The sequence below is a fragment of the Anabrus simplex genome, chromosome 1 (genome assembly GCF_040414725.1).
Source record: "Anabrus simplex isolate iqAnaSimp1 chromosome 1, ASM4041472v1, whole genome shotgun sequence".
In the NCBI taxonomy this organism is placed as follows: Eukaryota; Metazoa; Arthropoda; class Insecta; order Orthoptera; family Tettigoniidae; genus Anabrus; species Anabrus simplex.
The window spans coordinates 745330644-745347782 of record NC_090265.1 but is presented as its reverse complement, the minus strand read 5'-3'; the positions used below and the strand labels follow the sequence as shown (position 1 = coordinate 745347782).

Below are 17139 nucleotides of genomic sequence, written 5' to 3'. Positions count from 1 at the left end.
AACTGACCTTCCTCTAGCAATATCTGTTTTCGTTCATTCTATGTTCAATAACCGGATGTAGCAACACGTTTAAAGAATTCTTAGAGAAAAAAATACTGAAGATGTCTACACGCGATCGCGTTCGATATTTGTAAATTGTTTCGAAAGTGTAGGTTGGTAGCATCTCCCCATGTTGTCAGGGCACGCGCTCCATCGGGAAGCGTGGAAGATTTACAAATGGGACACAGACAAGAACCATGAGACCTGACAACAGCAGCACATACTGTAGGGTTAGTTTCCACTTTTGATCTGTTTTCAAAATGTACATGTAAATGAACGTGAGTGGAATTAAGCTGCTCGTCAGACTCGAAGCAACACTAACAGTTTCCTGATGCGCAGACTGTGACTGTATGCAGATGGCAATCACTACATTGATTTGGTACGTCAGTCACAAGAATGATCTCTGCGACGATGATAATAACTGGCACTGGCGTAGTTATCATTTGAAAAATGAAATATTGTGAACTTTTTTGCTAGTGGTAGGAAGCGACCGTGGCCTTAATTAAGGTGTGGTGTGATATTGTGAACTATCGGTGTTGGGTAGTGGAGAAAGTTGTACATGGAACATTTACATTTGAAATTAATTTTAAATTTGGAACTTTCCCCAATCTTTAGATGTCAAAGGTTTATCGTGGATGACTGGTGGTTGTACGTCAAAGACGAATTGACAGTTCTGTAGTTTATTCCAATCACTCACCCGCTCATTAGAATTTATAAATATCACTCCCAGTTTCGCCAATCACCCTCCAGTTAGTACCCCTTATACACAGTGATGATAATCTCCGCTCCCTTAAACTTTATGCTCGCTGCATTAACATCTCCAACTAAGCTCCTACCTACCGGTACCCTCTTAAATAACAGTCTATACTCACACACATGTCTTACAACGGAGTCCACCACGACCACCACGTTAGATTCCCTCCGCTCCTGGTCTCTCCTATTTTCCCCTGACGGCTGCGGAACCGACACCACCTCCCTTGACTTGCATGCATGATCCTGTTCTGCTCTAACGAACGAGTAAGTTGGCCGCGCGGGAAATAGTGAGTACGAACGCCACTGTCGGCAACCCTGAAGATGGTTTTCCGTGGTTTCCCATTTTCACACCATGCAAATGCTGGGGCTGTACCTCAATTAAGGCCACGGGCGCTTCCTTCCCATTCCTAGGCCATTCCTGTCCCATCGTCGCCGTAAGACCTATCTGTGTCGGTGCGACGTAAAGCAAAAAAAAAAAAACGATCGGCCGATGCCGGCTGATCCTCTACCTGCAGTGACTCATACCTCGGTCCTTAAATTCCTTCCCTTTAAACATTAGCTCACAACTTCTTCCCTTCCATATCCTGTACATTGCTGTTAATTTCTGTCCCTAAATAGTATTCTAATTACCTCCCTGTAATAATAATAATAATAATAATAATAATTGGCCTCAGCTACAGTGTTCTTGCTCATCAATTTCGACGTTCTGTTTTACTCTCGGCCTACTAAATGGCAGAGTAAATCGAATCTCTCTCTTGGGCCTCTACAGCGGAGTTTTTAATTATTTTTGTCAGCTAAACACCAAATCTATCACCCGAGATGTTTTACATGCAGTCATCGTACGACATGGAGTGTCCTTCAAAAATCCCGACTACCACTGCCGGGTTTGAACCCGCTGTCTTGGAATCCGGAGGCCGACACTCTACCACTGATCGACAGAGGCAGCTAATTGTTTCCCTCAAATTCACACCCATAGTTCCTGCACCTACAGTCTCGAATCTTTTTTACAGAAATATATATTTTCAAAAAATCGACAAGATTAAAGAAGAAATGCAGTATACTACACAATACAACTAAGCTGGTAGTTGTTAAAGCAATCAATAACTGCACTTGTATGGGCGACCAGAAATGAAAACTGCCGTTAAACGCTAATATATCGAAATGATTACGCAAGAATTACACAGCAATTAAACAAGCAAGATACCTGCACTAGATTTCTAAACTGCACTTATGTGTACTAGTACTAGAAAGGACTTCACTCTCTATGGTTTTAGACGTTAAAGCAGAAGAGGATGAGCTGGTACAGACCAGTGGTACGCGAAGTCATCGCAAGGGGTACGCAAATTTATTATATTTTCATTGAACAGTTCATTTTCAATTTTTTTAAAATGTTTTGATGTAGTGTTTTTGACTACCACTATAGAGTGTCCCGTTTCCGAACTAGTCATTGTAAAATATGTGTCAGTTTGTCTTGGTATGTAAAAGTGCTTACTCATGCTGCATTGCTCTTGTTTCTTATTTCAAGATCCACTCATTCACTTCAGTTGTAACCGTTGTCTGATTCCTGGTGTTCCTGGGGTGGTATCAGAAAGGGCATGCGGCCACAACTCTGTGATGCCTCAGTGCGTGAGCAAGCGGGATAAGCTTCGGAACATATTTGCCATCCAGCAATAATTTGTTATTTCAGGTATAATCGCAATATACTCGTACTTACGGAGAATGAAGGCAAAACAATTGGATTTAGGGGATACGCCAACCAAAAGGTTAGAATACCACTGGTATAGACGACATTGTACTGAGTATGAACTTATTTTTTTACTAAAGAACTTACTGGTATGTAAACAAGGGTAACAAATTGTGCTGCTCTATGCAATTACTTTAAATATACAACACCAAGAAGGTCAGAGCAGAGCCGTGTTCACTAAGGCTGCGATCAGGATGACAAGTCTCAGCACTCTCAGCAGGTATTATTCGGGCAATCTATGGCTCAAAGGATACAATCTTGAGAGCTGCATTACGGAAGTCGACGACTGTGAAGCGAGCAGGCGGGTCCACCAAGTCCAGCATGTGATGAGGAACTTCAGCCTGTTCCTCCTTGGTCACCTTGTTGGTGATTATATCCATCCCCTTGTACACCTGTAACAAACACCAAGAAGAATCAAACAATCTGCATTTTCAGTGGCTGATACACTTATCAAATGAGTTCAAACAAGATCGAAACTGTCGAAAGGAAGTTATTCCATCCCTAACTCCTCTTACTATAAACGAATTTGTCCTCTTGAATTACAACTTACTCCTCATATTATGATCTTCCCTGCGATCATGCCTGTACTTCTGCGACAGTAACAAAAATAGAAAGTATACATTCAAAAATAAAATTAAAAGTCGCATGTGGAGTCTGGCCGTGTCCAATGACACGGGAATCTAATTAGTTGGGATCGTAGGCCTTATTTCATCCACATCTGAAGAGAGGTTACAGTTTATACTCAAGTAGACAAGGGAAGGCCAGAGCTGCCGGCCAACGTTTAACGAGAAAATGCTCTTCATGCCACTCTTGTACGCGGACGTCTCTTCGTACGTATTATCTGTTTTTGTCAGTGTCCATGAACACTAGGAAATGCAGAGATGAATTATACGCTGTAAAATAAACTATCGCCTCCTCTTGCCACACAAATCTTGGCTTTTTTTTGTTATTTCTATATAACCACTGCTGCCGAGAGTGAAACTGTTATGTTGAGAAAGTTGTATTTGCAATGTTAATTGTACAAGTTAGCCAACTATTTTCTTCACATTTTAATAAATCACTTTCACTTGTAGAATTAATCAGTGCGGGGTGATGACATTTTTGTTTTGTCATTAGTGGAAACAAAAAGTATTACTCGTCAATGAATAACAAGTGAGTTAAAGACGGGGTGGCACTCCAACTCACCCCTACACACATTGCCAGCAGATAAGCAGGCTGATATATCTGTTTATTGCTGATCTCACATTGTTTGAACGAAATTCCTGACCTCCCACGTGAGTTTCTATCTAAGTCTCACACTAATACGAAATGCCCTTTTGAATTCTTCAGTAAGATACATAGAAGATTAGCTTGACTGATCATCTTGAAGAAAGTGAAGTAATTGTATGAGCAGTTGCAAAGTGAGACGAGAGCAGGAACCGGTGAAAATCCCTAAAGGTGAACACCAATGTTAAGAGTATCGACTTTGGCAACCCTGATTACAATCCCAGACTGCCATGACAGTTAACAAAAGACTATTTGTAAACGCAGTTAAGAATTACAACAAAACGAAAGAAGAACAGGAAGTTGTTAAGAACTAACATACTTCGCGAATGCGTCAGAATGCAAACGACTTTCTAACGATTAAAAAAAATTGCAATGCCATTACTGTAGCACACTGAACGTTGGCTTTCTAACCTGATTGCACGAGAGGCCAGTCCGCCGTAGGAGAGAGCGCTGCTTCTGTTCTGCCATAAGTTTGTGGCATTTACCCGGATATTGGACCAAAACTGGCAAAAATAAAAGCATTACTAATAATAATAGATTTTGGTCGTAGTAGAGACTGCAAACTTTCCATGCGCAGCCATTTTCAAAGGATCTCCAGAGACATTTAAAACCAACCTGATGTCTCCACCAGCTTTGGTTTCTCTCAAAAGTCACTTGTAGATTTGAAAATGCTCCAGATAAAACAGCTTCAAACAGTGCGCACCTGTGTTCATCACAGAGTTCAAAACTTGGATCAACACATGAAAATGTCAATTTTTTTAAAGATGAGGTTCTACTTATTAACAAAAATGGAACCTTCTAAATATAATACTACAAATTATTCCTCTGAACTGCCTATCCACGTGTCAAAGCAGACAACAAAATGGTGCGTACGGAGCACTTAATACCATTTTATTTTTAAGGAGCCATCACTCCAAAGCTAATTGCTCGATTTAAAGCAAATTTTGAAATTTTATTAATTTAGACCATATTAATTGACTCGCCAAATCTGGTTTAATCAACCTAGAAGTAACAAAAACAGACACTAAAACATCAAATAGCATTGTCGTTATAAACCAAGAGAACTTTCCACCTAGCTGCATATTCCTCCAGTAAATGCTTTTAGTGCCGGAACCCGCCTGATGGCCATGATCGTTAAGGCGCTGAAATCTAAACGGTCTGACACTGAGGTTACCCGGTCCGAGTCCCGTTGATCGAAAAACATTTCACCATCAGAATGTTGGCCGACAGGGTAGGGGAGGTGGTGGTATACAATCTCTAATCACTACATTGCGTGCCAAAAGCCTGGATTAAATTCCAAACCTCTCCGCAGTGCTCATATGGAGTGAGGGCATATGACGCTGTTGATGGTGATTCGTCCTTCGGATGGGGACGTTAAGCCTTGAGCAGACCCCTTGGTGCTATTCGACAGGAGTAGGCTATGTGCCGGCACCGGGTTTCACCCTCTCCCTTACTACTATCATATATCACGCCATTCATTTCATCTCATTAACTCCTCTAATGAGGTTGACGTCAGGAAGGGCATCCGGTCATAATAACCCGCCACGACAGATTCATCTCACCTCAAGCCCGACCCCGTAGGGAAACGGGACAAGGGTTGGATAAACAAACAAATGCTTTTATTGCCGGAAGTGTCCGACTCGCCTGGTGCTGAGTTGCTTTCTATTTGACGCCCACGGGTTGCCTGCGCGTCTGGGTGTGGAATGATAGGGAGAGGGTGAGACGCGGTGTAGGCACGTAGCCTACTCCTGTCGAATTACATCAAGGCTTAACGTCTCCATCGGACGGACTAATCACCATCAACAGTGTCATATGAACACCATGGACAGGTTTAGAATTGCAACGCAATCTAGTGATCCTAAGTCCGCATCAAATGCCGCCTGCTACGGCAACCATCGTAATGAGAACAGGTCCGATACTTCGAAAAAATAGCCTCGCAAACACAATACCAACAAGAGTTGATACCAGACTCAGCTAGGGGACCTGTGGTCGCCAACCCATGTTCCCGAGATACATGCATCTAGGTCATATTTTAGTCGCCTTTTACGATAGGCAGAGGATACCATGAATGTGTTCTATCGCCCCTAACCACAGCGGGAGTAATGTCACCCTTGAGCTCGTATCTTCTGTGATATGTCTGTACAAATAATAGATTTACGTCCCACTAACTACTTTTATGGTTTTCGGAGACGTCGAGGTGTCAAAATTTAGTCTCGCGTGAGTTCTTTCACGTGCCAGTAAATCTAACAACAGGAGGCAGAGGTATTTGAACACCTTCAAATACCACCGGACTGAGCCAGGATCGAATCTGCCAAGTTGAGATCAGACCGTCTAAGCCATTCAGCCCTGTAAATAAAAATAAAAATAAAAAAGGCGAACGTATCAAGAACTATTAATTAATTTTATCTACAGTCATTACTGGTTTTTATACAACCCGAAGAACTTATAAATTTACGCACCTAAAAGTGCGACACGTACTACTGTTTACTATATGGCACTCCATTGGATTTGTAGTTAGAAACGGTGTACAGTGTTAACGAAAACGAATCTATATCAGTAATTCGTAATCGTTTCAAAAAGTTACTAAACTGCAGAGAAACAAATTTAATTCCATTTCTATTTGTGATGTCTTTTCAAATGTTTGTTTATCTACAACAGTTCATGTGTATTATTTGCAAGTACATCAGTGGGCGAGATTAATGAACAACATGATACATTGAGGGTAACTGCTAACGATATATATATGGACAAACTTTGTCAAGTAACTAAATTCGAGCGTGCAGGAAAAAACCATCAAATTTTCAGAATTTAATTTTGAAGCAAACAATCTCCTAGAACAGATGTAACAAAAACAGAACACAAAACTACGGCACTACTACACTACCTGCAGCATTATACAACCTTGATCAATGGAGGCAGATCTCTAAAGACAAAGATGATTATTGTTGTTCAAAGGGGCCCAACAGCTATGTCATCGGCCCCTAATGGTACGAGGTGTAACGAAATGCAAATTAAAACTTCAAAATGTATCCACTGACTACAATCTAAAACGAATGATGATGAGAAAATAATCGTGAAACAAATTCACAATGTCTTAAGAATTGGGATGATGCTTATTATCTAAATGGATCCAACACCCAGGTTACCGGCCCCTCACAATGGTACTAATCACTAGTAAAGCAGAAGCATGGCGTTCCTCCTACAATGGTAATAACTACAGGTAATATAGACTTAAGGTGTTTCTCGCATGGTGGTACTAATCACAGGTAATATAGACTTAAGGTGTTTCTCGCATGGTGGTACTAACCACAGGTAACGTAGACCCAAGGTATATCACACACAATGGACCACTCGCAGTTAACACAAACCCACGGTGTTTCGCACATACGAGTACAACTCACAAGCAACGCAGACCCATGGTGTTCCTCACATAGTGGGACTAATCACGGGCGCCGGTATTCCCGTGGTGTTCCTCACTTGGTGGAACTAACCACAGGCCACATATACTCATGGCGTCGCTCACATAGTGGTACTAATCATAGGCAACACAAGCTCACGGTGTTCCTCACATAATGGTACTACTCTCAGGCAACGCAGACCAATTGTTTTCCTCAAATAGTGGTACTAATTACGGGGATGAGCCAAACCGGTGGTGTTTCGCATATACCAGAGGCAACGTAAACCCAGGTTGTTTCTCATAAAGAGGTACTACTCATAGGTAACAGACCCATTCTGAATACAGTGGAACCGACACATGACGACCTCTATCATAAGCAACACTCAAACCCATAGGTTCCTCATATAATGGTACTTCTCCTATATAAAGTAGACCCATGGTTTTCTACGCATGGTGGTACTAGTCGCAAGTAACGTCGACCCATGGTGTTCCGCACGTAATGGTACTAATCACAATTATTCTCATGGTAATAATCCCCTGTGGGTGGTATCCCCTACGGTATCCCCTGCCTGTCACAAAAGGCAACTAAAAGGGACCCCATGGGCTCTTAACTTGCGAGCGTGGGTTGACGACCACGGGGCCCTGAGACGAGTTCTGGTATTGCTTCCACTTACTTCTGCCAGGCTCCTCACTTTCATCTATCCTATATTCAACCTCCCTTGGTCAACACGAGGCCTGGGGAATATTTTTTTCACGCCCTTCGTGGCCCTTGTCTTTCTTTGGTCGATAGCTTCATTTTCGAAGTATCGGATCCCTTCCATTCTTGCTCTCCGATTAGTGTTAATAGAGGATGGTACTTCCTCCGAAAATAATAATCACCACCACCACCACCTCATGGTTCTAATTTCATCATCCCTTGGTCGCCCCTTTAAGTCGGCTCTTACGACAGACAGGACACCGCTAGTGTAGTCTTCATCTGTGTCCCCCACGCACAGGGATTTAAAGACAAAGAACGACCCACCCTGCATAGAGGGAACCTGAGCTACTGTGTATCGCCTTTCTGAAAAAATCTCAGACTTTCAGGAAATGGCAATCAACATTCTAATGTCACATTCTCAGAGAGAACATTGTTTTCTCACTGAAAGTCAAGAACAACTGGCGAAATGAAATTGAAAGAGACCTCCAGGAAATTAGCATCACCTGGGAAACACTAGCGGAAAATCACCAAAACTAGAACGAAGAAAACCTAGAGGGAAGCTGGCAAGAATAATTACACCGAGATGACGCGAATCTGAGACAAAAAGAAGGCAAACACGATCATATACGGCCCCTAATGGTACGAAATGTGACGAAATGTAATGGCAATTTTAAAGTCCAAAATCATCCGCTAACCAGAATTCAAAACGTGATGAGAAAGAATGAGTGGATGGATATGAATTTAAAACAATCAGTGGATCCGACTCGCAATGCCCCACATTTCCAGAAGGTAGCGTCATACAATAGTATTACTGACCAAGGGACTGCTTCTAGAGCACAGCACTGAATCAATTATGCTTGTAGTCTAAAGGGGTCCAAAATCCAAGTCATCGCACCCTCATAATGGTACTTATCGCTAGGAAAGGAGAATCATGATATTTGTCATGTTGCGGTACTAATCAAAAGTAGCGTAGACTCGCGGTATTCCACACATTATGGTACTACTCACAGGTAATGTAATGCGCACATGTAACACAGACCTATGGTGTGTCACACATTGCGGCGCCATTTACAGGCAATACTAACCTATGGTGTTCCTCACATAGGTGTACCAATCACAGGGTCTCGTACTATCCCGTGGTGTTCCTCACATAGTAGGTACTAATCATAGGCAATGCAGACCCATGGTGTCACTCACCCATTATGGTTGGGCAGACCGGAACAGTCAGTTGTTCCGGAACATTACGAGCTTGAGGTGGAGTGTTTCGGTACAGTATGCCGGCACACAGGACATAACGGCGAAGTAGAGAGAACTTCGTGAGGCAACATGACATGCTCCGCTTCAGCAGGAATGTTCTGCTGTACCGGACGTGCTGTGTGTAGTTACGGCCACCGTAAAGCTGCACGGAACGTGAAGGAATAGTCGGAACACTGAAATTCGCGCCCAATAATAACGTTTCAAGGCTCCTTTTAGGTGAAGATTTTTTCGGTCAATATAAAGTACACATAATACGGTTACAATTGCAGTACGGTGTTTAAAAGTAACTAATCCAAGGATATTTTCACCAGATGAATGTATCAGCCTATATCGTGCGTAATTAGGGCCAAAATAAAACTTCACGGCACGTGAAAAAGCAGTCTGAACTCTGAAATAGGCACCCAGAAAATCATATCTAAATGCTGTTTTTAGGATAAGAATGTTTACATTCATTCTGAAATACACCTGTCACTATTACACTGGCAGTAGATGTGTTTACAAAAGTCATGTTATTTTCACCAATTAAAAATATACTCACACAGTTGAAGAAACATTCGTCAGTACTCTATTTACGTACACAATATACAAGCCGAACACGAAAATAAAAAATAACCCATACAAGCAAAACACAAAAATTAAATACTATATACAAGCGGAACAGGAGATTTAAAAAAACTAGGCCTGTACAAGCAGAACACAAAAATAAAAATTGTAGGATGTTTAAGTTTCAAATGTCTCGTCATTGTGCCGATTGAAAATCCCTTTGCAGACAAAATAGAAGAACATAAATTGCATGTCACTCTGTCAGGTTTTATTCTAGTAAAAAGTCCTAACCAGGACTCCGGTGCGACATTATTCAGAGTCCACCGTCTTTCGTACGGCATATATTACTAGCCTTCAATGAAAGCACTCTTAAAAAACAGAACGCATTAAGTTATCCGCATGTACCGAAGGCCAGTTGCCGGTGCAACGGAACTCACAGAACAAAGATGATACTACGGAACACGGAACACTCCAGCACATGGCGGCACACTGCCGATATCGACAGTCAACTAGTAGGCGAAGGGCAGTGCATAGTGGCGCTTCTGACGGGACAGCGAGTCACTGCCCAGGTCTCGCTTGAGAATGTTTCGAAACAACTGACGCTCCGTGTTCCGGAACAGCGGAACATAACTATGCACCGGCAGTGTGCCGAAACAGGGACAGAGTGCCCAACCCTATCACCCATGTAGTGGTACTAATCACAGGTACTGTAAAACCCACGCGGATTCACACACTGTCGCTACTAACCACAAACATATTGGGTACCTAACAGTGGTACTACGTGCAAGTAAATGTTCCCTGCGTGATGGTACTAATTACAAGTAGTCTCATGGTTCTAATCTGACCATCCCTTTTAGTCGCCTCTTACGACAGGCAGGGGATACCATGGCTGTATTGTTTGTCTGCGCCCTCCATTCACAGGGGGTTGTGTGTTTGGTCCGCGAGAGCAATTTTATTTCGCTCAAGTCTGCCGGCAAGCCCGTTAGGACCCTCCTATCCGCCACCTGGGACGCGCCACGTGGGATTATCACCTCTCCCACTGCTACACCAGCGTAGTAGGTTCGTGGTGATCTGTCCTATTGCAGACCGGAAAGAGGATCTCCAGGATGTTCGAAAACATACAGGCAGACCGCCACGTTCAAATGTGAGGCAGCAGTTCAGTTGAAGTTGTGGCACTAGCGTGGAAGCATTACAGTGTAGCGAGCGTCTAGGATGGCACGATGTCCACTGTCGACATAATCCTACTATGGCAAGGGCAGTAGCTCGACGTGAGGGCCCAATCAAAATGCGAACATGGCAGCGGCACAGGTCATCGCGCAGGTCATCTAAAGGCTACGACTACAATCGATAAACGCCACCTACGAATTTCAGTTCGAAGGAACCCTGAATGTAATGCACCATGCTCTTTAATAATCCCCGGGCTGCTAGAAGTCACCTCGTATCAACTCAAACTGTCAGAAAGAGGTTGCACGACGCGTAACTTCACGCTTTACGTCCATGGCGAGACCCAGCTCTTAAACCTAGACATCACCGGGTGCGGCACTGCTGAATGATCTCTCCACAATTCGCATGAAGTCCTTTTCAGTGATTAGTGTCTCATAAGCCTTGTTACTGACGATCGTCGGCAACGTATCTGGAGGCAATCTGGTCGCGCTGACGTTTCAGACACACTATCCAGCACGTGCAGCAACGTGATGGTGCCCTGGTGTTTTGGACCACTGTACGCCACTCGGAGCCATACAGAGATACAGGGACGACATTCTCTGACCCCTAGTGACACCATATCGCCCGCATTTTGGAGGACAATTTGTCTTAATGGACGATAATGCGCGGATCTCGACTAGAATGGCCCTCATGTTCCCGGACATGAACCCTTCAGAACGTGCCTGGGATAATTAAAGAAGGCTATTTAAGGGAGTCTCGATCTACGATTTGCGAGATCTATGCCGAATCACCATTGAGGAGCGGGACAATTTGGACTAACATGATATTGATGAACTAGTGTACAGTATGTCAAGACGAAATCAGACATGCATCAGTGCAAGTGGACGTGTTACCCGGTATTAAAACTACTGGCGTGTGCTCAAACCGAGAAAGCAAAGCTGTCCTGTTCTACAGACTCTCATATGTAGTTTTGTTCGTCACTAATATTACCGATCGGATAGCCGCGTCCGATGGTATCACCTTTATGCGGTTGAACAAATAAATTATATTTTGCAACAGGGAATGTAAGAACACTCAATGATGACTCCGCAACTGAGACACCCGAAAGGAGAACAGCTATAGTGGGTACAGAACTAAGAAGCATAGCAACACTCCAGGAAACCCGCGTTGCTGATGAAAATCAGTTGAATGAACAAGGTGCAGGTTACAGCTTCTTTTGGAAAGAAGGAGCTACCAGTGAGAACCGATTACACGAAGCAGGCTTTGCTATCAAGACTATTCTCAAAGAGTTCTCAGAACTTCCCACTGGGCATGATGAACGTCTTATGACATTAATACTTCGGTTAAATGACAACATGCCGCGGTGATGAGCGCATATGCCCCCACACTAGATTCTGATGATGACATCATGGAATCACTTTATTCATCTCTGGATGGCATCCAGTCAATCATTAATCAACAAGACAAAATATTCTTACTAGGCGATTTTGATGCCAGAGTGGGATAGGACAACACTGTATGGAATGGTGTCATTGGCAAGGATGGAATTGGCAGTGAAACCTCTAATGGTATTAGACTCCTCTCAAAATGTGCCGAACATGATTTAACAATCACTCACGCTATTTTTCGCCAAAGAATCGCTTTAAAACCATGGGAGCATCCTAGATCGAAACACTGGCATCTCACAGATGAGTTCCTCACCACCTTCTCCGCAGGAAAGATCTTCGTGACGTTTTTATCACCAAAGCAATGACAGGACCGGATGACTGAATATGCCTCACAATATACACAACTACATCAGACACTGTCGGAGGAATATCATCAGTATGTAACACAACACTGGGAGAGCCTGATGAACAATATTCGGGATGCTTGCAAAGAAACGATGGGTTATAAGACCAAGAAATATCAAGATTGGTTTCATGAAAATGATGAAGAGATTGAAGTATTGATATCAGAGAAGCGAAAAGCCTTGTAAGCGTGGGGAAAGGACATGAACTGTCTCGCAAAGTAAAAAGCCTTTTGTCTTGCCAAAGCAAATGTCCAAAGAAGAACCCGTGTGCTGAAAAATGCATGCTGGACCACCGAAGCAAAAGACAAAGATTCGCGACAATTCTTCCAAGCCATGAAAGCATTTTATGGTCCCACCACCTCTGGTAGAAATCCATTCAGGTCCAGTGATAGGGGAACACTTCTAAAAGATCAGTTCTCCGTCAAGAATAGATAGAAAGAGCATTTTACAGGTCTCCTGAATCAGAAATCAGCTGCCGATGAACAGATGTATGACTCAATAGAACAAGCATCCATCTAAGAACTTGGCTCCCTACCAACACTGGATGAAGTTAAGCGTGCTGTTAATCAAGCAAGGCGACACAAGGCCACCGGTCTTGATAATATACCTTCGGAAGGTCTCATAGAAGGTGGTGAGGAACTCATAAGACACTTGCATGAACTGACTGTTAAGATTTGAAACACTGAAGAAATGCCTCCCGATTTCAGAGATTGTCTTATAGTTCCAATATTTAAGAAAGGTGATCGAACGGACCGTAATAACTATCGGGGAGTATCATTACTGTCTTCCTTGGAAAAGCTTATTGCTCGAATTTTGACAAATCGTACACGGCCGTTAGTGGAGGAAATACTACCAGAGAGCCAGTGTGGCTTCAAGCCTTCTAGAGGAACCACGGATATGATATTCACAGCTCGTCAGCTTCAGGAACAATGCAGAGAACAAAGTAGACCTCTTTAAATTGCCTTCATTGACCTCACTAAGGCACTGTGGAAGATTTTAGGATTGTATTATTTTCCACAGAAATTTATTTCCACCTTGGAACTGTTCTACACTGACATGAAAGCAGCTCTTATCGATACAAACTATGTCGGAGAGTCATTTCGTATCAATACCGGTGTTAAGCAAGGCTGTGTGATTGCCCCCACTTTGTTATTATATATAGCCGCTGTTATGCAGCTAGTCAAGGACGTTCTTCCTCCAGGAATACAGATCAATTATAGATTGGATGGAAAACTGTTTAATTTGAGCCGTCTAAGGGCGAAGACTTGTGCACTTTCTACAGCACTAGTCGAGTTATAGTATGCTGATGATAATGAAGCTGTAACTCAGTCTGAAGAAGAACTAATGTTAATCCTGAATGCCTTTTCAACTGCATACAGAAAGACTGGTCCCAAACTGAATACCACTAAGACCAGTGGCGGCGCGTGACTTTCGTCACTGGGGGTTCAACAGAAGGAAAAATCGCCCCCTCAGTATCTCCTCTCCCCCCTGTCACCCGTGCCATGAATAAGTTCAGAACCGAGCTCGATAGCTGCAGTCGCTTAAGTGCGGCCAGTATCCACCATTCAGGAGATAGTAGGTTCGAACCCCACTGTCGGCAGCCCTGAAAAGGGTTTTCCGTGGTTTCCCATTTTCACACCAGGCAAATGCTGGGGATGTACCTTAATTAAGGCCACGGCCGATTCCTTCCCACTCCTAGCCCTTTCCTGTCCCATCGTCGCCATAAACCTACAGTATCTGTGTCGGTGCGACGTAGCCTAAAGCAAGTAGCAAAAAAAAAACCCAATAAGTTCAGGGAATGGGCTTAACGGTGCACATAATGAGCAAGCCTAAAATCTTCCCTGATGAGAACTTGCACCCTGAATGGTGACCACTCATTACATTTGCTCCATCATAACCTTGTGAAATCAACTTATCTCTATTATCCACAACTTCGCTCAAAGAAAATTTTAAACACTCTGCTATTGTCTTAGCATCATGACTAGAGGGTAGAGGAAACCCCAGAATCTTTCAACTGGCTTACCGTTGGGAAAAATGATAACAAATTGTGCTGTAGTTGATATATCGGTCGTCTCATCTGCGATTACCGAAATGAAGTGCGCTGTGGTGATTTTTTTTTTCTCACGACAGATTTCATACATGCACGAAAGCAAATCATTCTGAATGTCTTTCGAGGTGCCTTTGAAAACAGTAGCTTTGGACAGATGGTCTCTTAATGCAACGTCAATTTCAGAACTAAAATTGACGAGGCCTCGAAATATGCCAGGATTCGATGATTCACTTGTTTCGTCATGCCCGCGCAATGCCATCTCAAACACGCCACAGAACTTTACACAGCACAGAACGAATTTTCCGTACTTGGTCGTTGTCTCTTTCCACAGACTGCCTGTAAGCACAGTCAAATTACTGACGGTTATTGTGTCTTCCCAGGAGATCGAATTGTAACTAGGCAAGCATATGAGATTTAGAACTTCTGTGTTTCTTTATTATTTTTTTGGACAAATGTCCTGTATTTACCACTCCGACTTTGGTCCAAGTCCCTTCGCTTTCATCGCTCATGAATCATAAAAAAGGAAAACAAATCAACATGTTAGTAATTTTGCACCCACAGATCCACTCGATTCTTTTATACGCTATAAATCCATTCTGAATTTACGCACGATTACTTTTACTTTTAGGATGCCTCGTTATATCAAGATCAGGCACTGGGCGTCCGGCATCCTTAATCTTAAGTTTACGCTTAAGGGAGAGAGAAGAAAAGTTTGTCTTCTTAAGTATCATATCACTGTTCAAACTCATTATGTAGCTCTTTACCTTTCCCGGGAACAAAAATTATGGACGCAAGTACGGTGCACAAAAATACACACACGGAGAAAATATTGTAACTTCTTTATGTCCTAAAAATTAAGTTTCTGAACGGCACAACAGTGCAGAAAAACACTCACACGCTTGCACAGCGTACAATAATATTACGAATTATGATAACTATTGCAAACTGTTGTAAACACTAGCATCACACTTGAAAAACAGAGTAAACTTTATGGATGTATGTTCGCAATGTTGGTAACTTAATTTTAAGAACTCCTGTGGCTAGGCAATTAGCGTTTTCTTTGGTATTACTTTCCCGCTACTCTTTGCCTCGGTGATTTTTAAGTTAATTTTCTCTCCAAAAAGTAATTATTCCAAATAAGGCAAATGAACAGATGTTTAGTAAATATTGATGTGGAATTTGGCAGTTTAATGTGTCTACTGGCAGTAATGATGCTCTTCAACACTAGCGCTAATTATGTGCACTATTTTCTGCTACGTAGTTGAATTCCTGTAATGGCATCAGATGGCAGGGACATACTTACCCCAACACAAGGTCAGTCTAGACAGACCTTGCCCCAACACCCCCGACAACACGACTAGAGAGAGTGGCATATTGCGCATGCGTAAACCAAGGATATCTGTTTCTGCGATATCCTAGTCTTGTCTACGTGCCGGCCGATGTCCCTCCGCATCTCGCCATTCCTTTCGCCCAGGTACGAACGGAGAGGTCGCCTTCTTTAGGGGGTTCATTCCAGACAAGTATCCAGCCACGGAACGTGCGCAGTTCACATGAAATGAAAGCCAGTATGAGTATATTACGGATAGATGGGCTAAGCAAGAGCTTCGAGATTGACAAGGGAGTTATGAATATCAAGTACTTGAATAAAATTTGATATAAACTGGAGGTTCATTGCTCCATTGCGCCATATCAGAAACCGCCACTGACAGACACAGATTCTCTATGAACCAGCCCCTGCAGAAAGACATAAGACAGATCAATGTGTCCATCGACGGAGTGAGCTTTCAAGTAACTCCCTTCCTTACCTTGGCAGCATCCTCTCATCAAGCGCAAATATAGATTCGGAAATCTAATTTAGAATCAACCGTGCTGGAGCACTCTTTGCCTAACTACGATCCCGAGTATTTGACAACAAAAATCCTCGTATACAATTCATTTGTAGTCCCCAGCTTACTGTATGGATTTCAATCCTGGAAATGCTACAGGCGGCATATTAAAAAGTTGGAACAATATCACCAGCTATGTTTAAGGAGAATTATGCGTATAACCTGGCAAGATCGACGCACAAATGTCAGCGTATTTGAAGAGGCACAGACCACCAGTATAAAAGCCATGGTTTGGACACGTCAGCTACATTGGACAGGGCATGTAATACGCATGCCCAACAATCGCATCCCCAAGCAAGTGTTTTACTGTAAGTTAACAGTGGGAAAACATTGTTTGGGAGGTCAGGGGAAGCGCTTTCAGGATGTACTTACATGGAGATGTGCCAAATTGATGTCAACAACTGGGAGACCTTAGCCCTCAACCGTTCATCCTGCAGATATTTAGTTCATCGCCGCACACTACTTTTCGAAGAAAACTGTAGGCGAACAGCGAACGATAAGAGGTAACGAAGGAAGTAAAAAGAACCAAATAGGAGAACCTGGGACTATCT

General features: G+C 42.9%; 1 protein-coding gene across 3 annotated transcripts in view; it reads right to left on the bottom strand.

Moving 5' to 3' along the window:
* LOC136857479 (tRNA dimethylallyltransferase) overlaps positions 1 to 17139 on the bottom strand; it is a 1029479-nt gene that overhangs the window by 702704 nt on the left and 309636 nt on the right. For all 3 annotated transcript variants that reach the window (XR_010858541.2, XM_067136153.2, XM_067136154.2), the window contains one exon: positions 2791 to 2928. Coding sequence is in view for 2 of the 3 variants with exons in the window: in XM_067136153.2 (XP_066992254.2) it covers positions 2791 to 2928 (138 nt within the window). In the remaining variant the exon portion in view is untranslated. The remainder of the gene's footprint in view (positions 1 to 2790; positions 2929 to 17139) is intronic.